Raw genomic sequence first — 26,990 nt, 5'->3', positions numbered from 1 at the left:
CACATTACATGACACTGTTATTTTTTTATATTTCTACTTAATTTATTTGTTGTATGCAATTGTTTATATCAGGCTACTCATGTAATGTCCAAACTTCTTTGGATCATGTATACTAAGAATAGTCTTGACTACTGAAAGTGGCATAAATTTATATTTCATACATATCTGAGAATATCAAGGACTAGAAAATAGTTTCTGAGAAAGTTTTAAATATCTCTTGAAAAGGAAACACAAGAAAACTGACTTATGTCTATAGAAAATCATATAGTCAGAGCACAAAATGTTAAGATATATATGGTCTATATACAGAACATGAACTTAAAAATGAAAACTGAAAGACATTTTACTGATTGAGTTCCAGAAAAATGACAGATGTGAAAATGGTTATTTAAAGCCTGAAAAAGAAACTCAAATACTCTTGGATACTGACTGTGTTTTGGTGCATAAATAAACACAATCCTTACTCCACAGTAATGTAACTTGTCGTTCCAATGCTAAACACAGTCTGAGGAAAGGAAAACACTTCATCTGGTTGCTTTATGGCCATCTCCCACACTTTAAGGATGTCTTGAAGTGAAATCTAAATATGGGTGAGTTACAAAAGGATACAGAGAGTCTTTCCAACTTAAAATATACTATGTATTGTTATAGTTTACTTCCAGGGAGGGACTGAAGCCCATTCATCTCCTAACAGGCCAGCTGAGGGTACTGCAATATTTCACCGCTGACTGTGGGCACTGTGGCACTCCCAGCACGTGGCCGCTGCCGAGCCCCGTCTTGTGCAGGGAAACAGGACCTGATGGATAACTAGAGCTTTCTCCTCTCCTTTCTGGCACTTCTTTGTGGCAATGTTTTTTTCCTTATGCAGTAGTTAGTTTTCAGCATTTCAGGAAAGCTCTGTGTGCTCTTGGCATGGATGCAGTAACAGGTATGAAAATGCCTTCACTCCAGCTTGGCATTGCCTGGCCATAGCTCGTGTGCCAGGTGTTAATGGAGTTCTGCTCTGAATTCATACAGACAATTTCAGAGTAAAGACACAGCACTAAACTGCTTACCAGATTACATTGTATTTGTTAAATGTTTACTGCCAACAGTTTATAGCCTCTCTGGAGACAGATGATTATGTTTTCCACCCTATTATGAAAATAAATCTCCTCTCTTCCTCAGGATGCATTTTCTGTTTAAGCAAAATTAAGTATCTGATCTTTTGAAAGACATGCTGTGGTTACATCACCGCCTATATTTCCTTTAGTAGTGATCTCAAAGAAATTTGGGAAGATAGTAAAACTTTCTGCAAGACTCTCAATTAATAGGGCTGAATAGAGCCCAAAGTACAACTTCCAGAATATTCACCCTCAGCCTGGCATGCTTCTGTGTTGTTAGCTGTGCCATTTAAGCATGCTGTTATATTTCCAGAACTTCGGATTGTTTTTTTTTCATGGTGTTATAGGATAGCATTTTTCAAATAGATGATTTTTGGTGCGAATAATTTGCAAAGGGATCCTTGATTCCTGTGGAGGTTAATGCAAACAAGCTTCCTGATATTTGGCTTCTTCTATAAAGAGCCATGTAAGGGAATGAACAGCACTTCGTATTTTAACAACAGGGAAACACTTTTCTAGGATGTGCCCTTTTCATATATTCAGGTGCAAAGTGTGCCTCTGATACCACTGAGAGCCTCTGGACCTCTGGTACATGAACCTCTTGAGAACCCCAGCTGCAGAGATTGCACAAATAGGTTAAAGCAGCACTGTTTGGATCCCACCACACAGAAAACTTCTTGTTTAATATTTCCAGCTGAGGGTGGAAAGATATCCTTCCCGCCTGGAATGATCTCTGGGGTATTAGCTAAACATTACCAGGTTTATCGCCAAACTGAAATGTGGAAGTCATGGATTAATGTCCTTTTTGTGCAACTTCTCAGCTAATTACTTAATTCTGAGCATGAGGGGTTCCCCTGACCATGTGTGTGTTTTCTGTTTTCAGCTACATGACTATGCTTGTAAGATTGAAATTTTGTTTGAAATAGCTGGGGTTTGACATGATTATTTAGGGTGTTTCATACCCTATCTAATAGATACAAATTGCAAGGTGCTGGGCAAACTCACTCTGCTGGTTCATACTGGTTCAAAAAAATGCATGTAGGAGGTATGTCCTAGACTTACACAGGCTGTTTGAATTCTTATTATATAAGCTATATGGAAGATATTATATAAGGTATTATAACATTTTCTTTTGGCTGTGGTATTGTTTGTTCTCCTGTACCTGGCAAGAAATCAACATACCTAACATATTTTTCACTCTGACTTGGCATAATGCAGAGGTGTTCACATCTGATAGGAAATTTGTGCTGTCGGGTGATCCAGTAATTCAACTTCTGTATCCATTATCATTACTTATGTCACTTTTTATGGGAGAACCTAATCCAAAAATAAGGAAAACTCTCTGAAGTCAGATGGCTTTGGATCAAATCAGTCTCTTATATGCCTTGCTTCCTCCAGGTTGAAACAGACTGGGGACCTTAATAGGTTTTAAAAGAATGCTTCATTTTTCAAGATAATGATTTTGACTTAATCTCATTTAGTATATTATAGAAGTGAATTTGCCACAAATGAGGAGCAGTACATTTTATATTTAGCAGTGGAATATCTTAGCTAATTTTTAAAAATTATTTATTTTTGGAGTTCTTGAAAGTAATCTTCAGTGTAGTTATTGACTTGCTCATACATTAGTCCTGGGGACAGCAGGGAAAGAACATGTGGTATGATACTGGTCATAACATCATCCCTGACTCAAAGGTGACCTCAGGCTAACACTGATAGCTAAGCCATCTAACAGCAGTAGCTGCTTAAGCTACAAAAATTAGGTGTAGTTTGGGATTTGAAAGACCTCAAATTATGGGAGAGTTTCAATGTGGTTTTAGTTTTCACCTGTCTTAATTACAATGCCCAGTTACCACAGGCTGCTGCTGGTTTATTTTCCTAGTAGCAAACCTGAATGCACTTCTAATTCTCTTGACCACAGCCCTTTCCTGAAGTCATACCCATGACAAGGCTTGTGACTGGAGTAAAAAATAAAAGCTACACACAAAGCTGTGCCTCAAACCTTTCCAGACCTGTAGAATATTCCCAAGATGTTTCTCTGCCTTGTCTTCCAAAAGGAGTGCACCTGTCATGCTGAGTGGGGCTGGTCTTATCAAGGAGGTCACGGAGTCAGGGAGGTTTCGCATTGCATTGCCTCATCTCTCCAGATAATCATTCACCTGCTTACACACACATGTGCTGGCTGCAGACTCACAGTGTGACCTGCTGAAGCCACAAAAAAGGGATGTAGGTTGTTGTGGGAATAGTTGGAAAAAACAGTCAGCAGGCATTTCTGGCATTTCCTTTGAGTTCCTGCATTCTATGCTTCCCTGGAATATGGCAGCTATAGACCTGAAGGGTTGGAAATGGAAGGGGAACAATTACGACAATTTAGGTAGCATTATGGGCATATAGGACACACTGAAAAAAGAGATTATTGAGTGATGACAGTACCAATTAACAAAAATTGGCTGCAAAATTTAAGATTACCCCCTGCTTCAGTACAGGGTGGGGGGCTGATCTGCTGGAAAGCAGCTCTGTGGAGAAGGATCTGGGGGCGCTGGTGGACAACCATCTGTCCATGAGCCAGCAGTGTGCCCTGGTGGCCAAGAAGGCCAGTGGGATCCTGGGGTGCATTAGGAAGAGCACTGCCAGCAGATCGAGGGAGGTGATCCTGCTCCTTTACTCAGTCCTAGTGAGGCCACATGTGGAGTGCTGTCTCCAGTTCTGGGCTCCTCAGTACAAGATGGAACTCCTGAACTTGGATCCACTGGAGGGCAACAAAAATGATTAAGAGCATCTCTGTTGGGAGGAAGAGCTGGGGAAGCTGGGTCTGTTCAGCCTGGAGATTACTGAGAGGGGAATCTCATTTATGTCTGTTAGTATCTGCAGGGAGGTGTCAAGAGGACAGAGCCAGGTTCTTCTCAGTGGTGCTGAGCAATAGGACAAGAGGCAACGGGCAGAATCTGATGCACAGAAAGCTCCACTTGTGCCGCTGTGCTAATCTGAAGCCTGTCGGAACTCAAAATGTCCCTCAGACATTTTCAGAGGTTCCAGGCCTTGGTCAGAAGCATTTTAGACCCCGGCAAGCAGCTGAAAACAGCTGTGATTTTGAGTTTGAGCCATGGAATGAGTTACCAACTTTGAAGGTGGAACAAGCGGTCACAGAGGGCTAGATGGTATAGTAGAAGTAATTACAAATTAGAGGGAAAAATTTTTTAGTATTGTACAGGGAAGTTTTAACACCTGTACAGGGGGGTTTTACTTTGTACAGGGGGGTCAGAAGTTCTAAGATGGAGGAAAGTGGGCCTGATCCTATTCTTCCTCCTTCTTCTTCCTTGCCTCCATGTTCTTGGTGATGTTGGCACTCATGCATTGGTTTAGAGGTTGTAACATAAATAGTAGGTATTGGGGAAAATCTGAACATATAATACGTAATATATTATATAAAAGATAGAAGCAGCCCTGGGCGGGGGAGAGAAGATGAAGACACCAGGCAGTGAGGGTGTCAGGAGAGTGTGTGCCTCTGCCTGGGCCGCTGACCAAAGCAGCCGCAGCGGGCAAAGACAATCTTTTAGATAACTAGCAATAAACTGCCTTGAGACCAAACAACAAGAGGCTGCGGAGTTTTTCTTTGGAAGCACGGGTTGGAGGAGAGACTTTACCACCACATGAGACCCCTGAATCAATCCCGGGGTTCTCACAGAAGCCCCCTGGCTTCCCCTGCCCGGCAGAGGCACGGCCAACTGCGGGGTCACTGCCCTGTGTCTCCAGGAGAGTCGGGGAGCGGCTGAGGCAGAAGTCACACTGCCTGCCTTGTTTGGAGGAGAGGCGGCATCCGAGGAGATAAGGGAGTCGACTCAAGGCTGGGAACAGTTTCGGGTTTAATCCAGGCTCCCAAATGCACGGAGCTACGGAGAATCCAGCAGCCAAAGTGGCCTCAAGGATTTTACAACATCTTAAATACTGGGGCGGTAACAAGGGGAAGGGAACGCCCATTGACATTGACCAATGGGGGATTCGGGGGAGTGGAAGGTGAAAGGATAGAGATACAAAAACCAATGGGGGAAACTTAAAGGAGGGACCCTGGGCTCTCATCCAATCCCTCCACGCCCAGGGTAGAAGATTCGGGAAGAATGGGATGGGGAGCCGAGTGGGTAACAGGGAGGAGCGGGGGAAGTGACTGAGCATTGTCAGGGTGATTGGCACTGAGGAAGGGCGGGGAAACTCGGGGGCAACCATTGGGAGAAAATGGGGGATGGAGGGGCAAACCATTACAGAACTGTCACAGAAATATAAAAACACAATACAACACACCTGAAGGTGAAGAACTGTCCTGCTGTGCACTGACTGAGGACTGGAACAGATTGCTCAAAGTGGCTATGGAGTCTTCTTCACTGGAGATATTCCAGAACTGTCTGGACTCAATCCTATGCCATGTTCCAGGATGACTCCACTTGAGCAGGGAGGCTGGAGCTGATGACCCACTGTGGTTGCTTCCAACCTTACCCATTATGTGGTTCTGTAATTTGCTTCATCTGTCATCCTTACTCCCACTGTGTGCCATTTTACCTCTGTGATTTTATTTATTTATTTATTTATTGCAAAACCAAAGCCCTGTTTTCACCCAGATCCCACGCTGCTTAGGAATGTCAGTGGGTGAGATGGAAAATAAAACATCAGGAGGAACACGAGAATCTTCTAATTGGAAAGACTTGGGAAAGCAAATGCAGGTGTCAGGGAAGCCAGTGGGGACTGGGGTGTGGGCCTGGGGAGGGACACAGTGTGGGCAAGCATGAGGACCAGCTGAGATTGAGAGGCACCTTGATGGCACTCCAAAGTGTGAAGAAAGACCAGGTGGGAAGACATGCAGAGACCTGGGCAAAGCAAGAGAGGCAGAGGATGGTGGTATGGGGAGATCGGGTGTAGAGAGGTTCTGGCATACAATAGGAGGAGACAGTTGTGGGAAACTGGGTACATGGTGAAGGTCCCAGTGGTTAAGGCAAGGAAAAATACCTTCACAGTGCTGTTTTTAATCAAATTAACAGTAAAAAGAATTTTTAAAAATTAAAGGAGGGATCAATTAGAGGCAGGAAGAAACAGCATAGTGACTATGTGAAAAGAGAAAGCTCAAAGGAAACTTTAGAAGAGGAATAGATCAGATTTAATAAATCTGTATTTTATGTATGTATTGACAAAGAGCAAACGGCATCCTTGAAAGATGCCTTCTCAAATTACTGTCTTTTCCTCATCAGTAGGAAATAGTTGTGTCTTTTTTACCCCCTACAACATTCTCCATAATTCTTTTACATAAAAGGAAATATTTATTTTTTCAGAACAAAAATTCAGCTTAAACAAACTGAGAGTGCTTTTTCTTTTAATCTCTCGGTTTGTTTAAGAAGCTGAAAAATCAGTTTGAGGCTCAGCCAGAGCAGTTGCAGGTACTTCGCAAGCTGATAAAGTTCATCCCTCTCCAGGAGAGGCTGAAACACATCTCTTAGCAAGGCAGAGGGGGAGCACACACAGAGTTACTGACAAGCACTTCCCTGGAACTCACTGACACGACTTGGAAACATGCCTCATTTCCACTGCTTGGCTAAGAATTTGTTCAGCACGTCTTGAGGAGAATGACAAAGTGCCTTCATACCCGTAAGCTGCTGCCAGGCTGATCCTGAGGACTGCGCTGAAATTCACTGCTCTGCAGCAGGGACCCTCCTGCCAACAACAGGCATATTTCAGCAGTGCACGGAGGGTGACCTCTTGCTTTTTCAAGCAGGCACAGCTCTGATGCTGGCAGGGGGCCAGATGAGTGCAGTGCAGGGCCAGCTTTGCTGATTCACATCAGCCATACATCTTCTCACACCAGCGAAATCCTCAGCTGACCTGTAATCGATGCAAAGGAGGATGAATCCATTGCTAATGCTGTAACTCAATCCAGCTTTTATGATATTAAAATCTTACCAATTAGTGATGCACTGTGGGATGGGTCTACATAGCTAATCAAAAGCAGAGCTCACACCTTCTTAAATTTTCAAGCTGAAAACAATGAGTATCTAAATGTAGTGGGAACAAAAAAAGACTAACAATACATCAAATTAACCACTGCAATATATTGTCTGTTGGTTTGCTAGGACTTGTTACAGTATTCCTGCTTAGACTGAAATTGCAAATGTTAGCTGGATGTGAGCATGCAGTCACTGGAAAGAATGCATGTGTGTTCTTTCTTTTTGATTCAAGATACCAAACTTCTGCACATGCATGAGAAGAAATACACTTGAATTCTTGCTTTCCACTTTGGGCCGCAACTATCTCACCATTTCCATTCCAAATGTTCATTTATTTTGTTTATCTGTTATCATCCCTTTCCCAGGACACATGGTTGTCTCCAGAACAAATTCTCCCTACTAAATAGCTGCTATGTGTTAGAACTTACTCCTCCAGCCAGAACAACAATTTGTGTAATAATTTCTGCATTATGTAAACAGGCCGACTACCAGGAGTTGGTAAAAATCAAAGTACTCATTTGTTATTTGCTCTATAGTCTGCTGAAAGAATGAAAAGACTATAAATGCCTCAGGAGGATACTGAAAATTCTTACTGCCCAGGAAATAAAAGTTTACATTTAAACTTTGTGGATATCAAGCCTGTGCATGTGAAGTTTCTTCCTGTTTTAAGACTTCTTTTTTTTTTATGGTGGGAACTTTTCCTGGGATATAAGAATGATGAACACCAAGAGAGCAACCAAATGACACTGTCTTACAACTGTTTGTGATCAAATTTTCTGTCCTTATGCTGCTTGCCCAAGTTGGTCCAATTGGAGGTGCCTTGATTTTATGTGACAAGCCTTGTGATGCACTTGTGAGATGGCAGCTGAGCCCCCCAAACACCCCAAGTTTCAGACACGGACTGCTGTTGCAGTTAACAGATGTAACACACCCATGAGTAGTGCATCACCTGAGGCAGCTGACTTCCCAACAGAAGATTCTGTCTCTGCTTGAGAGCTGGGGAAAGTCTGATGGCTCCAATGAACATTTTTGAATTGCAGATGTGGCTTTGAATAAAACAGACACATATAGCCATTTATTTATTTATTTATTATGCTTAGACCATTGACAGTTATTTAAAACTTGTAAACGAAATCCACTTGGTATTTGTGTATGAGAGTTTTACATTTATATAAACTTAGCTTTATATTTTGGGGAGAAGGAGAGTAATGGTAGGCAGGCAAAATGCTTTGGCATCCTGTACAGTAGCTCACAGCTCAGTCACATGCAGGTTTAGTCATTGCCACGGCTGGGACTAGTGTGACTTGGGTTCAGTGCTCTCTTACGCTTAGACTGCTTTGAGAATATCCTAGCTCTGTACCTCACGCTACAGAGGTGGACATCTGCCTTGCCCAAAAGCCACAGGTGAGCAGCAGCTTGCCTCCTTTGTGCTCCTGCTGGGGACACTGTTTATAGTGAGCAGGGACTGGGACGTGCCAGGACCCACATCCCCAGGATGCTGCCACAGCTCTGTGGCACCTGACGCCAGGATCAGCTCAGTTGTCTCTGCACAGAGCACCTCCCTGCTCCTGCAGTGACAGTGGAAGTCAGGGAGTATGCAGAGAGTCACCTCCATGATCATTCATTTATTTCTTTTTATATTGATATTGGTAAGGCCTAGTATTAATCTGCTTTGCAAACCTGGATGAGAGCAATTCAGTGCAGTTTTTCTAAGCACAATGCAGCCCAGCTACACCAAATGACTCTCAAGAGGCGTTGTATTGCAAGTGTGGACTGGCTGGTACAAGTTATGTCTTGGGAAGGCCCAGGAGTCTCCAAAGAAAAAATCCACCCATCTGGAACCACTTGTATGAGAACCCACGATTTCTAAATCCCTAAGCGCCAGATCCTACAGTCCACACATACCCAAAAGTATAATTAACATTGACAGGGGAAACAGCTGCATCAAGCAATCCTGAAATGAGAGCTTATTTGTGTTAAATACATCTTAAATTCCAAGTTTAAAGCAGCAATCAATTTTTTAATTGCTCCTTTCAGCTGTGGTTTTCTAAGAAGTAGAAAATAACGGCACAGGTGTTGGTTAACTTAGAAAAGTCTACTCTGAAAGATTTTGCAAAATGTTCATAATAATAAAATAGAACCATTTTTGCAATGTGCCAGAAAAATTCCAAGTTAACAAAAAAAAGTCTAGCTCCAAGCCAGACCACCAAAATAGAAACTAAAGACAGTGCTACAAATATAGTCTCAGAAATTGGTTCACATAATTTGTTTATCTTCTAAGTAAAGAGAGAAATTATTTTAATTTCTGTTTTAAAAATGTTTTGAAATATCCCACTGGTATTGTAGGTCATCTTCATTAATGTAAAAGCCAAGACTCATGTTTTGTTATCACATACACCTTTATGCAGTAAAAAGTGCATGAAAAAAATTGTTAAAATGTACTTCTAGGGCTTTGCAGTAAAGTGGGAGGAATTTCTGTGCAAATTACTAGATGAATCAATTTTCCTTTCAGGGAGTAAAGAGAAAGAAAACATCTTATAATAATTGAGATGGGTTTTCAGGACCTTTTCTGTTTTATAGAAATTGCTTTTTTCTGGAAGAAACAACTTTTCTGATGCCACAACCTGTTAAAATAACATCTTCAACAATGAATACGTTAAATTGGAAAACTGGAAATAAATAAATGTATGTGAGTGTGCTGAATATAAGAGGCTCATCTGTTGACAAAAATGGAGTAATTTTTATATAGCTGCAGTAGGAGCAGCTTCACTTTGAACAAAATGGGCTGAATGATATTTCTTTGACATAATGCTGCATCCTAGGTCAGGTGGCTAAGCTTTGTTTTATAAACATGAGAAGTAAAACTTGCACTGTAAAGAACTGCACAGTGTGTCAGAGGACAAGAGACAAGACAGGAACAAAATAAAGTCAAAGACACACACAGAAGTTGAGCTTCTCTTACCCACAACCTAGCAGAGGTATTTAGAGAAGTTGGAAGCACCTTCATTCAGAAGAAGTTAGAAGGATCTCTGGGATATTTGGAAATTTGTGGGCTGAGTCATCATCTTTAAAGGAATCGCTGAGAAATTGCCAAGGGCCCTAGAAATCTACACTTACAACAGGAGGTGAAATCCAGCCTACAAAAGCAAAGGAGCACACATGGAAGGTAAATCATGAATGTATCTAAGAGAGCTCTAAAGAGTTTCTACTCAGGGCATTGCCACTGACTGCCCCTGGGAACTCCTAGTCCAAAAAAAAAAAAAAAAAGAAAAAAAGTAATTCCAGGACCAAAGACTGGAATAGAAACTGCAATAGGAAACAACACAGGAAACAAAACAAATATTCATATGCCACCTATAAATTCAACAATTTATCTATACAATGCACCTCTATAATTTATGACTCAGTATTGACTGTACTTGACATGACACACAACAAAGTCACACAGACTCTGCTGTTTCCTTACTGCCTGAAAGAGGCCTCAAAATAGAATATTTCCCCTAATTTACTGTTTTCCCTGAGTAGACTATGTTTTCTCCAGCCTCCTGTGGCTCTGTAGTTACAATTTCCAATGCTTACATACAAATTTGCCAAACTCATCTTTTCTAGACATCAACTGAATTTCTGCTTCCATAAGCATGATGAGCTCCGGCAGTTGTTGTGCAGCCCTGGCACAGCACCATGTCATTTCCTCTACTGTTCCCACCAGCCCTCAGCCACAGCTCACCCACCTCTCCCAGCAGCACCAACTGTTCCAGCACCACTAGGAACTCCACAAGCCCAGGTGTCAAGAGGAACAGGGGTGGTGAACTGATCCCTTCCTCCTGCCAAAGCCTCCACAGCAAGCATGGCAACAGACAAGGAGGGAAAGCAGGGAATCTAAAGCCAGCCCCAAACTTCACCCCTTTTCTGGAGCTCTGTGTAAGTACTAGCATAGGTGGGTGCATTTCCTTCTTCACCAAATCCTTAGAATGGACACCATAGGTGAAAGTTATTAAATATTGACAACTCTCCCAATCTTACCTATCTCAAAGGGCTCACTCCTCCTCACTGACCCACCTGGGTGCTTCTAACTCTTTTCCTCTAGTCCTGCCTGTTTTCAAGGGGTGCAGCAACAGAGAGGAGAACATCAGGTAAATGGCACTCTCTGAAGCTCCCTAAGTCAGTCCAGCCTTCACCTCGATGCCTGAAATTGCTCTTCTTTTCACAGTGACATCTCTCCCACAGACTGGGATAGGGGGAACAGGGAAGGAGGAGGGGGGAGGAGGAAGGAGACAAATCAGAAGATTAGGTCCTTTGATTGCTGTGCATAAAATAATTAATCAATAATGACACTGTAAACCTGTGGTGCAACTTCACAGGCATTAAAATATGAATACATCAGTAAATTTAATTGCCAGTAGTCTTGAGCAAAGTCACAGATGAAGCATATACAGCAAACATTTCAAAGCTTTCAGTTCTTGCTTGACAGGGCCTTCACTTGCATCCTTACTTTTAAAACACTCTACATCAAAAAGGCACACATGCTCAAGGCAACAACATCCTCTCAAGAAAGTAACTTCTGCATTTTGAAAGAGAATTAAGACATACTTTACTTTCCTTTGGCTTGCCAGGCTAAGCCACAGAGTAAGCCATCTTACCAGAACACATCTGTCAAGTAATTTTTACCTCCTACCACAGCCAAATCTTCCCATGCTCATGCCATTTGATATACAGGGCATGCTGTGGTACTCTCCTGGGCAACACAAGTCACAGCAATAAGTAGGTTTACCTTTTCTGGTCCTCTACCACTGGGAGACATTAACCAGGCTATAACAAACAATTCCCAGACTTAGGAAAGCTAAGTAGCATTGCACTTTTCTTACACTCAACAGTAAACATCTCAGCCGTTTCTGTTTCTCAGTTACAGCCTGTCTTGCAGGAGCTTCAGAGAACAAGGTGTCAGACTGAAGCTGCAGAACAAGGAGAGAAGAGAGGGGGGCGGAGTAACAGAAAAGGGAAGAGTTTCTTTGTTCCCATGCTCTGCAGAAACTGCTCATTCTGGGACTGTGGGCTGGAGAGATCAAGAGAAGTGAAAAGGCACTGTGTATCCCAGCCCAGCAGCTTTGATGCTGTGAGCCAGTGGGGAAGCAGGTGACCCAAGGTCTAGTTCTCAGATTCTCCATTTGGGGAAGCACTCTGTATTAACCTCATACAAGAGGCAGGTAAAGGATGTGTTTATCCATTCCTCCCCATTTGATGGAGACCAACTGAGATTATTTATACCTCTGGGCAACACAGGTCTGTGAACAACTTGTGCTGTTCTCAGCAGTGCAACAGTGTTGTAACATGCTAAGGGTTTGTTTTCAATGCTTTGTGCGCTGACAAAAAACCCCAAACAAATCCAACATGTTTTTAAATTCTTGCTAACAAAAGTAAAAACCATTTTATCTTAACACACAGGTAAATTGTATTGTTCTCTAATAATACTGAAAAATTCAATTATACTCAATTTCATTTGCAGGTAATCAAAATGTTTCAAACAGAAAATGCATGGTAGGAAATGGTGCGTATCAGGTACCACCAACTGTCCTCTCAGATAGCATTTGCAACTATATTCCAGTCATACAATGAAAGTACTTTGTGGCTGTGTGGTTTTCTGTTGTTTGGGTTTTTTTTTAAAGCACGCTAAGGCATGAGAAGAAGAGTAGTCTTTTAAAGTCCCTCCTTGGACTCCACAGTTCTGTAATCAGATCCATAAAATGTTCTCAAGCTTGGTGGGTCAGCATCAATGGCAGCCTGATCAGCTTCACCTACTGGCCAGGGCTCCTTTTTCTGCTCACAGAACACAGAGCACCTGCAGCAGTACTGATGCACATGTAATTTACTTCTGCAACCAAACCTCACTGAAATATTCTGCCCAAACATTTTCCATTTGCCATACTAAAGCACAAAGCTGCATCTTCTTTTTGTCAATGGGAAAATGAATGACAGACTGGGTATCCTCAAAGTCACTGATTTTTGCCTTTGAATATCACCAAGTTTTTTGTGCTGCTCCTGGAAAAACTTCATGATCTTACAGGTGTAAACTCACTCATTTCTCCCAGCAATCCCATGTAATGGTAGTGAGATTTCTCCTTTTATCTACCAGTATTCAATAACAAGGTCATATACCGCTTGAGAAGAGTGCTGATGAGGGAGAAAGGACAAGGAAAATGACACAGGAAAAGAAAATTAAATGCTTATCCCAATCCAATACCACTTCAAGAACTCTATTGCTTCCAAGTCCACCCAGTCACACCAAGTGCAGCAAGACACACACCTGCATGCCCTGAGCAAAGGCACCCTCAGAGATTTCCCCACCTCAAACTGACCTTATTTTATTATTGCTAGTGTGGACTTGCTAACATTTGTAATCCCAGCACCTCTGTTAAGTGCTTGTATCATTCCACAGCTAAAATATAGGGAAAACAATATTTTCCCTTAGCACTGCACAGACCATCCCAGGGAGATGTACACAGCAGGGAACCATCTGCCTGCCCTGGTGGTATTTCTTTGCTCCGAACACCATCAATGTTATTTCACTGTTACAAAGTGAAAAAAACCCAGGAGCTGAGCCTAGGCAGGTATGGTGGAACACATGCCAGAATGCCCAAGTGCAAGGTGGGAAGTTTAGGCAGAGGAGGCTTGAACTCTTAGCTCATGTTACACATTTCAAAGACATGCCATGTCCCTGTTTATGCTACGAACATCTACTCCTGGACACACAGTCCAGGTCCTCTGCCACCAAGTTGTCTTGCAGATTATTAACTAAGCAGTCCCACTAACCAGCAGCACCACTCTACTGCCCACAACCTTCATGTAACCTCATATTTGGGGTAACAGAGGGCATTTATGGACACTGAGTATCAGCAATGTAGATGGTACTTATATCAAAAGCACTTACACTGCAGCCAGTGTAAGCAATGTAGCTGTTTTTAAACAACCACTCCTGACTTCAGATCATTGGAACTGCCATTTGAAGTGGCAGGTGGAATCTTCTACACCTGCTGATGTAGGTTCAGATAAAATGTTCACATTGCATAGTTCAGAAAAGAAAAAAATCTGGAAACTGACTATGATCCAAGTTTAGCTTTGAACAGAATAAAAAAAAAGCTACCCAAATTTAATGCAAATGCTTTTATGGATGCAAATGTTTGCAATTAAAAAATCTAAAGAAAACACTTTGGTGTTTTTATGTAAACAGTCCCCTGCTGCGTTGGAAATATTGACACAGCAACAGTGCACTGAGACATTGCAGAAAATAAAGTATTCTTTAAAGTAAAGAAAGCGTTACAACCACCAAAAAAGGTAAAAGTACTTATTGAATTCTTTCAAGTTTATAAATAGTAAGATATTGTAAACATGTTCCTGCTATTTAAATCTCTGCTGGTCTTTACCTGATTGTCCAGTAAACTGCTAAACTGCACCAAAGCCAAGTGGTTTTGATTAGATTCCCAGGTGAAGAAAAAAAAGTAAGTGCTGGACCCATAAAATTTTATAGATCAAAATGTCCTTTATTGTGTATGCTAAACTTCATGATAGGGTAAAAACCAAACCTGAGTACCAAAACAAGAGGGGAAAGTAAGATCTTTATTGTTTCTCCAGCCAAGTTTTCAGAGATGTAATCTCTTCATAGGAAGAGTTACCAAAAGCACTCCCACAGACACCATTAATTGCTGCAGTCCCTGTTAAGCCTATGACCTGAAAAGAAGTTTGGTAACTTCACCAGGCAACAGTTCCATCAACACTATGGTAGTTAGAACTGAGTCACATCCCTTCCCTCAATGGTTACAACAGTCTCTGGGGCTTTTAGGGTTGATTTTACCAGAGGAGTGGATAGGAAAAAATGCTGCCAATGCCACTGGCTTCTCAAAACCACACAAGCCTTGCAGGTAGCTGGGCAGCCTCCTGTGTGCTCTCTACCCAGCCACACTTAGACACACTGACTTCCTTCATGCTAGACCGTACAACTTGGCAGAACTACCCACATGTAGCGAAAGGCTCCATACATACAGGCTGATCAGATGCTGCCCTCAGAAGATGTCTGCTGTGCTCACCAGATTTTTATAAGGAAGATAACCAAGTTGGTAAGATGATTCAAGACAGCAGAAGATGGGAGAGCAATGTTTGAAGCTTAAATTGGAAGTCACACTGAGAAGATCTCATCAGAGATCAGAAGTAATTTTGCTCAACTGAAGATGCAACAGGCTACCTCACATGCATTGCATAACATTCTTCTGTCACCTTGTATTTAAAGACACATAATTGCACTAATAAGGCCAGAAGAGCAGTAACAGCCATGTTTTTTCAGATGCCTCAAATACCTCAAACTGACCTGCTGCACACAGGTGGAAGTTAGAAATCCCATATATTTGATTCTACTTCTGCTACAGCTCAAGTCTGAACTCCGCAAGCACGTCAGCTTAATTAAAGACCTATGTATTTTAGTCTTATCCCTATGTTGCAACTTGTTTTGTGCTGCCAGAATCACACTGCACTAGTTTTGATCTGTTCTTTGCCATAACAATGCATATAAATCCAGTACATGAAAAAGCACATCTGTGGGGGAAAAAAAGTTATCCTGTTAGAAATCCCTAAAAATAAACTTATTTGAAATTTCTCCTCAAAAGTATGCCCCTTAATTCTAGTTAGCTGAGAAAAAGCTGTTTTTCTATAAGCTGCTGGTCCTCCCAAACTAATCAATTCCCAAACACTTCACAGATATTCCCAACTGGAAATTTCATCAGTCTTAGTGAAAAGCTCTGCATCACCGTTGTACAAATGCTCAAAATCTTTTGAGCAACGCATAAGAAATTGCAACTATACCAAAGACATCGCTCCATGCTATGAAATAGCACTTACAGAAATAGTATTTATAGAAAAATAACTTGTGTGTATCACTGGTTTTCACTGCAGGCCACAGTTAGTCCCAGAGTAACATGGTTCAATCCCAGACCCCTCTTCAAGTGTGTGCTCTATCCTCACACAGCACCTAGTTAAAGGGTTATCCCCAGTGTCAAGGACAGCGGCAAACCCATGCAGTAACTTAACTGCTGAAACTTGAAGAAACACCTTGAAGTCAAACATTTTAATGAGAAACTAGTGTAGGAGGAAATTTCCTGCAGAATCTTACAGCACAGCAATGAGAGGCAAAGCACACATACAACAATAAACCCTAAAGCAAGGATGCACAAGTACCACAGTGAGATTACAAGGTGGCTCAGAAGAAGAAAAACAGCAGAGTAGGTCCCACATGCTGCAAAAACACCACTGCCAATAAGATGAAACAAAACTTCATTAAGAAAGCAGGCAGTGACTTTAAAGCAGCCACTAACACTGGAGAGCAAGGTAAAGCTCTGACAATCCTCTACAGCAGATAGGGAAGACAGGGTGGTCCAACCCAGAGCCAGTAGCAAGCAGGAGACTGGGCGGCAACAGTGCCAGGAAGGGCACCAGACTGTATGAAAGCTGGAGAGAGTAACAAACAAACCCAAAACATTCTTGGCAGAAGAACTCAGCAAAGAATATTAGGAAGCACTTTAGACTCCAGCTGGCTATGCTGCTCCCAAAGCAGACACAAAAACCAAAACCTGCTGCTTTGCTGCTCTGAGTCTGTACGTTCTAAAGACCCACACTTGCATAATTCATCAGGGAGACAGATGAGAGCAGTTTTTGCTCACCCTTCCTCACTCCACATGTACCTCCTTCCAGAACTCTCCCCAAATCCTGACCCTACAGCACTTGCTCAGGCAGATTAAACCTTGCAGTGATGCAGCAAGCCTGAAGTGATGCAGCAGCCATGTGGTTCATATAGCAATGATGGTAACAAACACACACAGACCAGAAAGTAACCAAGTTCTGATTTCTTAAAACAGGAGGGCAAGGGAAAAATAGTACGAGTGGTCAGATGATTGAGCATAAGCACCTTCTTGAAAACAAAAAGTACTTTTGTAACATGTAAAAGTGCTCTATATTCTACTGTATCAAATGCAGGAATCTCAGCATTCACTAGAACAGTTTCAGTTTGGAGACCATTAAGATACTGGTATTTTAATACAGAAGTTATTTCATTTTCAAGGCCTGATATGTACTATTACTGTCTCAAAAACTGGCAGATGAAGAAGCTGCGACAACTAAAGCTACATTATGAAGTCTTTATGCAAAATATTGGAAGAAAATTCCAAAGGTTGATTTATTTTCACTTGTTAGTTAAAATACAGTTGTGCTTTAATAACTGAAAACCAGAAATTGCGCAAAAAGTCAGGTGATGAAAAAAAGTGAATACAAAAGCAAAATGGCAATACAAGAACAAGGGAGGAAAAAACCCGGTAAGATTAAGAATAGTATTTAAATATAAAAATTTATTTAGGTGAAGTCACAAACAGTTTGATATCAATTTACAAACACTTTATGTTATGCATATTATTGGAAATATTGAGAGAGGGAGAGGAGATAATGGCAGCTTTTTCCTGAAACAACTAAAGGCAAACCCTTACCATCACGAGCATTATTGAATCATAGTATTACCTTAACTATACCCCTTAGTATGCAAGGAAAAAGGAGAAGAAAACAAAACAGAGATGCAGAATGAAAACTGTTAATCAATGAAAAAGATTTTCATGAACACCGGACTACAAAGGTCTAGTCTGATGGTCAGAATTTTTAAGTATTCTACTAGAAAAACAAAATTATAACTTAGGTCAATCATTATAATTGACAAAGAATTTTGTAATGCACAATTGGGCTATCTGGCAATGACAGCTATGGTTAATGCAGAACAATGGAGAGAGGATACTGAGCCTCACAGAATAATTCTGTTGACAACCTGAGTTATTATCCCGAGTGTATGATACTTTTCTGAGTCAAATACACATTTATGTTGCAGCTACTCTCTCAATGAAATGGCAAAAGTAACAGCTGTAACAAGACAAGTTATGATTTATTTTTTTTAAACAAATATAATACACAGGGTTTTGAAGTGTCCGGTTGTGATCTGCAAAGATCCAGGATTGCACAGAAGTTTGGTCAAATGAGAAGGTTTAATCTGCGCATTAAATTGGCTTTTACTTTCAAAGCAGTATTTTAGGGCAGGATTCTCCTCCGGGAGAGTGTTCCTGACCTCATTCAACCAGTGTTCAATTTATTCACCTTCCTGAATCTTTGCCCTCTTTGGGTAGTCTGTGACAAGTGCTGCGCTGCAGGAATTCCTGTTTTCCAGCAAACTGGCTTGCTCTGCAGGTTGGTAGTCCATTGTTACAATTGCTGATTGGGTAAAATGAACTTCCTACGTCTTCTCTAGCACAGCTTGCAACGCAACAGAAGCAGAGGTAAAAGAATGCACTAGAATACCAGAGCTCCTTAAACACCAACGGAGTCAGGCTGTTGGCACCAATAAGAAATTCTGTATTTAACAAATCTGTAAATATTTACCATACAAAGTTATTAAGTTTTAGAAATAAACTCACCCACTTAGTCTGACTCCCATCCCAATTGGTCTTCTCTTTTCATGGAGTCTGGGGAAAAAAAGAGAGTTGTCTGAAGTTATACACACAGACATAAACTTGCAGGAATGAATCTCAGCTATCCTACATATGCGCCAATTACTGCACTCCAACTAAAACTAGGATTTCTCACATTGTTCTTTCCATGTAACACAAAGTTACAGTCTTCACCAGTGCCTTAGAAAGGACAGCTGTCTTCAGACACAGCATTTTGTATGCTTCGACTTAATTTTTACTGTTTAATCATCTGTGGAAATGCAGAATTAGAGATACAGGCACTAAACTAAATGATGCTGATATTCAACGAGTCGTGGACTAAAAGGGGAAATAAAATCCAGTCAGGCTGCCTAACGCTATCCCTCAAAACTACAAAAAGAAAATAATTTCAAACCAACAGCCTGGTAAAAAAGGTTTTTGTAAAACACCTCCTCTTCCTCTTGATAGCATGAATGTGGAAAAGCTTAGATTCTGTCCAAAGTCTTAAGCCCATAAAAGGCTATTCTCTCCCATTTTAATTCTCCAGTTCTTTTGTCCAAGTGTGATACCACATCGTATTTTGCTGAAGTAGTTTTATACAATATAAAGAGAGCTTGCAAGGAGCTGGGGAGATATGGGGAAACACAAAGGTCACGTGTAAAAAAATATTTCCTTGCTGCGACCTTGCCAATGATAAACTCATGTTTTATCGTAGGCCTCATCGACATTTGACAGCTGCCTAAACCATAGCTTCATCTAAGGACATTTTGGAACAGTTGTAAGAGACTATATGCTACCAGTTAAAAACTGCTCTAATAACAGAAAAGTGGCTGAAACCACAACAATTAATTGCACAAGTTTCACTTTTTCATTGTGCTGCTAAAGTACTAGTCATTTTACAAACATCAGACTTTTGGTATTTTTAGGAGTTAAAATAAACATGTTTATTTTTTCTTTACACACTTTCTAGGGGAAAAATACATCAATGCTATTGATAAAAATAAACTAGGAAATTTCCATGGAATCAAATGGGATCAAGACCCCTGGTGCCTCAGCAGACAACCAAGCAAAGCTCAGCAGTGACAGACCAGCTGCTGTGGAAGAAGTTACAAGAGTGGTTAACATGACAAGCTGAAGGTCCAGTCTCAAATGAGATGAAAGCTATAAGCCATTGCCCATCTGGTGCACACATAAGATCTGTAGGAAAACAAGGACTGAGCTGTTCACCTTGAGAATAGAGAAATGTAAACAGACATATCAGAAAAAATTGAAGAACACAGAGCATGAACCACAGATGGTGCAAGGCCAACAGGCCTGGATTTATCTATCTTACTGCCTGGTGTTTGCTCCCTTTGTCACAGGTTGGCCTAGAGAAATTACTTTTGATAAGTACCAAAGGCAAGACTTGGTGTGATACACCAAGCACTTTCAGATGCCCTGAAAAGGGACCAGGCTAACATGAGTCAAAGAACTTAGTCTCTCTGTGCTGGCAATCCCAAGCAATCACAGCATCTGACAAAGCAACAAAAATTATTCTGGAAGGCAAAGATTCTTTCTATAGGTGCAAACAAAAAAAAAAAAAAAAAAAAAAGGTTACAAATACACATAGCCAATATAACAGAATCTCTCTGTCCTCATTCAGCTAGCATGAAACTCAACATTCAGCATTTTCTGTGCTGGGGATTTGGCGGATTTGGCAGACTGCAGTCACCAGTCTGAGAGAAGCACCACAACCTCTAATATAGACAGGCAGGCCGCTGTAGCTGCAGAGCTCAGCATCATGCCTCAGGCAGGAGAAAGGCTAAACCTCCTGGCATCCACCACAGGTTATACCAACTCATACAGTGATGCCTGTACTGAAAGCAAACCAAGTACACAAAATCCTCCCTACTTCTCCTAATCACACTCATCATCTTTTCCCATAAAACAGGCTCCAACTTGTGGATTAAATCTAGTAAGCCCCAAAACAGGTTTCATTTTCAAATCACGGTAAATTTGCACACTGTGGCCATTCTTATTGAAGTTTATCTTTATTCATATTAATTTTTTGCCATCTCATGCCGCCTGCAACTGCCCACACGCTCCCATAGTAACAGAATAGTCTGTACTCTTTGCCTTACATACAGATAACTGTATTGCTGAGAAAGTTGTTTTTTTTAAAGACAACTCAGAGGAAAAGAACAAAACCACAGAACATCTTTCTTCTAATGTCTTCCGGAAAATGCAAAAATACACCAGAAGAAGGAATTAGTGGGGTTCCCATTTTCTGGTGTCTGGAGCAATAAATGCTCAAACATTTGCTCAGAGCATCCATCCACGTGCACACCTCTCAGAGTGGCCAGCTGAACACCCATGATACCGTGTCCCTATGGTCAACACGAGCAAAGGGTCAGTGCCATGAAATGAGAGCTGCCGGCCAACACAAGGGCACCCCAACTGCCCCTTTCTCCTCTTCCCATCCGAGGGAGCACCATGCCCAGCCAGCGGAGCAGAGAAACACGCGGCCATCGGCCCATCACACCTGGCTTGTGTCCTCCTGCTTGGGGCTCTGGCCCGGCGGTGGCGGCTGGGCCGGGGAGGCCTGTCTCTCGCTCTCAGCACGCGGGCGCCTGGGGACGAGCGACTTGAGGGGCGCCATCCACTTCATCCACAGGTCCAAGTCCACGTCGCCCCAGGGCAGTGAGGGGTTCTTGGCCGCCCGCCGTCGGAAATCCTCATCGTAGTTCATCCAGGAGGTGCCCCCGTAGGTGGCGTGCAGCTTGCGGATGGTGTCCAGGTACTTGAACATGGCTCCGCAGCGCGCCGGGTGCTTCTCGCACAGCACGCTGGCGTACACCAGGAAGGCCGAGACCCACTGGTCCAGCGTGTCCCCCGGGCGCGGGCCGTGCTCGGGGGCCAGCTCTGTGTGGAGCAAGGAAAACAGGTCAATGAACTCCCCCCGCCAGATGCGCTCCTTGGTGGCCTTGGCCAGCTTGTAGCCAAGCGGCCGCCGCAGCCCCACGTAGGGGGTGGCCGCCGCCTCGGCCTCGCCCTGCCCCGCCGCTGCTGCCGCCGCCGGAGCCGCCGGAGCCGGGGCCGGGGCCGGAGCCGGGACCGGGGCCGGGGCCCCGGCCGCGCCGCTCGCCGCTGCCGCCTCGGCGCAGGGGCTGGCAGCCGCCGCCGCCGCCGCCGCCCCCAGCGCGGCCTGGCGCTCCAGCCAGCGCGGGTTCACGTAGACGGTCCGCAGGCGCGGCGCGGCCCCGGCCGCCGCCGCCCGCGCCGAGCCCTCGGCGCCGGGCTGAAGGCGCAGCACGGCCAGGGCGGCGGGCGCGCCGGCGGGCAGGTCGCTGCCGTCCCGCCGCGGGGCCGGCTGGGCCGCCGCCGGCACCTGCAGCAGCGACGGCGCCGCCCAGGGCGGAGAGCCGCCCCTAGGCCCGGCCGCCGCCGCCAGCGCCTCTAGGCCCGGGAGGCCGAGCCGCGAGCCGGGCGCCACCGCGCCGAGCACCCATCGGGTCTCGGCGATGCCGGTGCGGTCCCGGGGGCTCCGCGACCTCCCCTCCTCGCGGCGGCCGGCGAGCGCCGTCCCCAGCGTTAGAGGGGCCGCGACTCCGGCCCGGCGGCGGCGGCGGCTCCGCCGCCTCCCACGTGGCATCGGCACGGCGGCTCGGGCGGCGCGCGCCGCGGGGGCGGGGCCGGAGCCCGGAGCCGCCCCGGCCCCGCCCGCGTTCGGCGCTCCCCGGGAGCGGGGCCGAGATGCCGGGGTGGCGGCGCGGGGAGCGCGACACTCGCTCTCTCTCTCTCAAAAAATAACCCTCGATACTGCGGTATAGAGATGCTCTATACACATATGTGTATCTAAACGTATCTATGTATATACACACACATTTACAAATATGTACACCACATTTAGTTATATATGCGATTTATCTATTGATTTGCTCGCTGTATATATGACTTCTGTAAGGATATGCAGTAGGCGCCCCGATGGCATTATTATTGCTTCAGTATAGCAAACGTTTTCAGGAGTAATGGCATTACATTACTTCTCCCTTCCAGTATAAATAAGCCTCTTTTCCTCTTTTCAGAAAATGGCTTACTTTAAATTATTTTTGGGTGCTGTCACACAAATTCAGCTTTCCTAGCTAAGCACTGAGTAAGTCACCAGTGGGGTGAAGGTTGAACCCTACTAGAGTAAAAGCTGGGTGCTGGCTCCTTGTGTGGACTTATGCATCCCACTCCAGAGCTGGTTCCACAAACCCTTCTGTAGCACTCTCTCTTCTGGAGGAGCAGCCTTGAGTGCTGTGCTGAAATGTTCCTAGATCAATTCCACTGCAATAAAGACAAAAGTTCTGTAAAAAAACAACCCAACCTTTTCTTTCATTTTCACAGGAAGATTGGAAGAGATATATTTTAGATAAAAGTCTTTTTGTCCAAAAAAAAAAAAAATCAAATCCCAGGAATGACAAGGTTAGGAATTAATCTGTAAGAAAAATGTAAGGTAAAAGAATGGCTTTGGGTTTTTAAAAAATTTTTAATACATTCTAAGGAAATAATTAGAATAACAAAAAGTTACTATTTTCCAAATCGCCCGTATTTTCAGGGATTTTTCAGAAGTCTGAACAAAACAGGCTTTGTTTAATTCTTGAGATGAATACACTCTCATTTTGATAAAAAATTATTTTTTTAAATTAAACCAAAACAGGTGACAGTATCTCCTTCCAATTTCAGTTTAATGGGGCATTAATAAAACCAGACATTGTTAAAATAAAAATAGGACCATAGTTTCTCTAAAACTTAACCATGTAACACACTTGTTATTAAGTCAGGTTATAGGCAAATGCCTATAGACACAAAGGTAAATGCCTATATGCCTTCAGACACAAAGTCTCTGAAAATTTTCTGATGGTTAAGGTTTTCTTGACTTTGCTTCAAAATTAGTATTTGTTTAGAACCAGAAAGTGATTCAAGTTAGAGGGAACCTCAAGGGTTCTATACTCCAGCCTCCTGGTCACAGAAGGGCAAAAACTAAGACAAGATTGCTTAGTGCTTTCTTCAGTTAGATCTTGAAAACCATCAGTGATAGGGATTCCACAACCTGTTCCAATACTAATGATTACCCTTGGTAATCACATTACCCTTCCAGTCACATTTTTCTCCTCTATGTGCCCAGAAATGGCTTCCAAGAGAACTTGCTTTTGTGATTTTCCTAAAGTGAAGCCACCAGTCTGTAGTAGCTGGGATAGTCCTTGCTTTTTTTTGAAGACAGGTGCAACATCTAGCCTTTTCCAAACCATTAGGTACTTCTCCAAATTTTGATGGCCTTTCAAATATAAAAAGTGACCTTCCAGTGACATCATCCAGCTCTTTGAACACCCTCAGATTCACCCCCCGCCGGTTCCTGAGACTTGACTGGGCCATGACTCCTCGAGAAAAGATCCCCTACTTGGTCCTTTTCTGCTATTTACAGGTTTTTTCACCTTGATGCACAAAGGGCTGGGAGATTTTATGGTGAAGGTCAAGGCAATGAAAGCATAAGTAGAAATCATTTAATGCTACTTCTACAGGTTTTTTTTAAATTCCTCCAGGGACAGTGCCTCCACTACTTCCTTGGGCAGCCTGTTCCAGTGTTTTGCCTCAGAAAGGAAGGGCTAGCAGCATCAGATCAACTAGTATCATATCACTAATCCTCTGCAGATATGGCTGCCTGGACAGTATCTTGCAGCTGGAAGTTATCAGTAAAATTTGGGAATTAGGACTGTGTTTTTGTACTGTGCTTGTACCATGCCCACTAAGAGCTCAAGCCTATTTCAGGAAGACAATGCCAGGTCTCACAATAATGCAGTTCATAGTGATAATGGACAGAAACCTTAAAAATAATCAGTAAGTTGCTGTTTCGCCTGAAAGATGCAAACAGCAGCTAAGACCAGTAGCAAAGTTGTCTGCATGGAGCATCTCTATACATATGATACATTCACTCTTTGAATTACAGCTCTGATTCTCCAGGTCTGTCTCATGAAAACTATAATTTTTCATGGAGTCTTTCATGAAGAAAACCAACTGGGCAATAAGTAATACCTGGGCTGAGGCAGGTGGAAATAAGAATGCTTTGCCTGCACTTCATTTAGTGTTGCTACTTGTGACATATGCTTCTAACTATGCACTTATCTGATCGGTTCAGTCTCCTTTCACAGGTGGCTGTAAGGATCTGAATCAGAAACTTGGGGGTTTGCCTGCTGGCAACCAGCTGTGCCCTAGAGTATCAGCCCTTCCAAGTGGGCAGTGCACCTCACAGAGAGTGGTGGGAACTGTTCCTACTGCATTTTGGAGGCAAGTGTGATTGTCCTCTCTACTCCTCATGTGATGAGATCCTTACAGCTCTGGATTTCCCTCTCTGCCTTTGTCCTCGTGTATTCCTGTCCCTTTATGTTCCCATGATGTTTGTAGAGGACAAAAAGAGCAAATACTTGGAGCCACACGTATGTGTGTTTGTATTGCAGATGTGTCTCAACTAAATTGCTAGAATAGGCTCAGAACTGCAGAAACAAATGCAGATTGTTTTATGCTTCAGATCTTCTTTTTAGTCTCAAGAATGAGACCTTATTGAAGGCATTAATGAGGAGGAAAAATGAAATGAAGCTTTAAACAGAAACAGCTGCAACCTTAGCTGTGAAGGAACTTGGAATTAGGCAATAGGACAGTTTATGAAAATAAGAGGGGAAAGCTACTTTGCAGACAAAATATTTGGAAACATTACCTAAAAGCAGAACACCTCCCTTTGAAAGTAGATGCACTTGTGTGCTGTTGCTATTTATGAAACTTAAACAAAACCACAGAGGAGAGAACTGTCTACTCTATTGATGAAACCAGAAAGTGCTGTCATAGAGCATTTACCTGCATTGGCTCCAGGAGCCCAGAGAGAACACAATCCTGCACTAGGGATTGAGGAGAAAATGCAGCATGAGGAGAAAATAAGCCTTTTTTTTTTTTTTCCCCCAAAATAACCAGTCTTTTTCTAGGCAATTTTTTAAAGACCTGCCTGCAACAGTTTTGGGGACACTGGAGGGTTTGTGGAGCTGGTGGGTTTTCAAGTCAAAAGAAGGATGCTTAGGCCCCATGGAAACAGCAGTCTAGCTGTGAGTCCATCTCAGCCTGGGAAGGTTTGCCACTTGCACAGGAGTTATCCTTGAGCATCTTCCACTAACTCCATAAATAAAAGTATAAGTCAGGAAGAAAAACAGGATTTGGTGTTGTGTGTTTCGCTTTCCAACTCGAAAATTGTAGCAGCTGTAATGTTCACTGACACAATAGCAACAGAACCAAACCCACCCATGAAGCTAAAAGTTACTTAATAAAGTTAAAACACTAAGAAAATGATGGTGTTGGAGATCCAGAAAAAACTTGACAGGCATGGCTGCTGAACTCCCCCAGTCGGGGGAGGACGACTCTTAATATTCCCAGCTAGGAGAAGAGGCAGGAGTCATATTCTGCAGCTGAGGGGCTGCTTCCTTCACCCCAGGTGAGGAAGGAGCTGGCTGCCTTCATGGGGCTGCCTCTCTGTGCATTCTGTTTCTGCATTTCTTTACGATTTTGCTTTCCCCAAGTTTGTTCTGTCTCTCTGGTAAATGTTTCCTTGTCTGTGCTACGAGTGGGAACAGAGAAAGTCTCAATGGAAGATAAACATGTTCAGTGACTTGTCCAGAGGAGGCTTAGCTTCACTGTTCTCACTCCTTTGCTTTTCTGTGGCCGTGAGGTACTCAGCAGACGAGTTATAGGTCTCGGTGACCCATGCTGCCTGTGGGGCTCACGTCCATGTGCCCTCAAAGTAGGTATTTCAGAGGATGGTAAGAGAGACGTGGGCCAGAACACAGTTTCAAGTCGAGCTCCGTTGAAGACCCTGTCCCGTGTACTGCACAATGTGAGTGTCCTGTTTATTGCTGGAAGTTCTTTCTGGAGATATCATCTCTGCCCCACACAGCTGGGGCGGACGGGAGTTTCATGAGCAGCAGCCGGGGCCGGAGTGGGACGCGGCGCAAGGCTCGGGAGGGTCAGACTGAGGCTTGGCTGCACCTCGGGAACGATCGTGCCGGAGAACAGCCATCCGCCGCTCCGCGATCCCTCCCCAGAACGCAGCTGCACCGTCCCAGAGCGGCAGCGCCCGGGACCCGCAGCGCCGGTGCCCGCGCAGCCCGGCGGGGCTGCCTCCCCCGCGCCCCGACGTGGGCGTCCCGCGGCGACAGCGAAGTGCGGGCGACACCGGGAGCGGCTCTTCCCGCCCGGTGTGGGGCGGCAGACGGGCCCTGCCACCGCTGGACCCGGCCGGGTGTGTGTGTGCGGGGCGGCCCGCGACTCCCCTGCGCATCGCGGCCGAGGGGGGAGTGACTCTGGCAGCCTGCGGCGAGCCCAGATAAAAGCTCCGTTGCTGCCGT

General features: G+C 43.7%; 1 protein-coding gene across 1 annotated transcript; it reads right to left on the bottom strand.

Annotated features, from left to right (window-relative positions):
• Nucleotides 1-18,028: 18,028 nt before the first annotated feature.
• LOC100224152 (uncharacterized) lies at nucleotides 18,029-23,982 on the bottom strand. The gene is made up of 4 exons (XM_030280808.4): nucleotides 23,866-23,982; nucleotides 21,107-22,360; nucleotides 18,574-18,621; nucleotides 18,029-18,487 (listed from the first exon to the last, which is right to left on the bottom strand). Exons 1-3 carry the CDS (start codon nucleotides 23,980-23,982, stop codon nucleotides 18,613-18,615), a joined length of 1,380 nt encoding a protein of 459 aa, XP_030136668.4. The 3' UTR covers nucleotides 18,029-18,487; nucleotides 18,574-18,612.
• Between the last annotated feature and the right edge of the window lie 3,008 nt (nucleotides 23,983-26,990).

This window comes from Taeniopygia guttata, chromosome 1 (genome assembly GCF_048771995.1).
Source record: "Taeniopygia guttata chromosome 1, bTaeGut7.mat, whole genome shotgun sequence".
In the NCBI taxonomy this organism is placed as follows: Eukaryota; Metazoa; Chordata; class Aves; order Passeriformes; family Estrildidae; genus Taeniopygia; species Taeniopygia guttata.
This window is presented reverse-complemented; position numbering and strand designations above follow the sequence as displayed.

What these genes read in the sequence shown, in the direction of transcription:
- LOC100224152 (XM_030280808.4), bottom strand. Translation starts at nt 23,982, where the DNA reads ATGGCCCAGTCAAGTCTCAGGAACCGGCGGGGGGTGAATCTGAGGGTG. An exon ending in GGCCATCAAAATTTGGAGAA is followed by an intron (nt 22,361 to 23,865) that starts GTACCTAATGGT and finishes ATTTTTTGAGAG; the next exon opens with AGAGAGAGCGAGTGTCGCGC.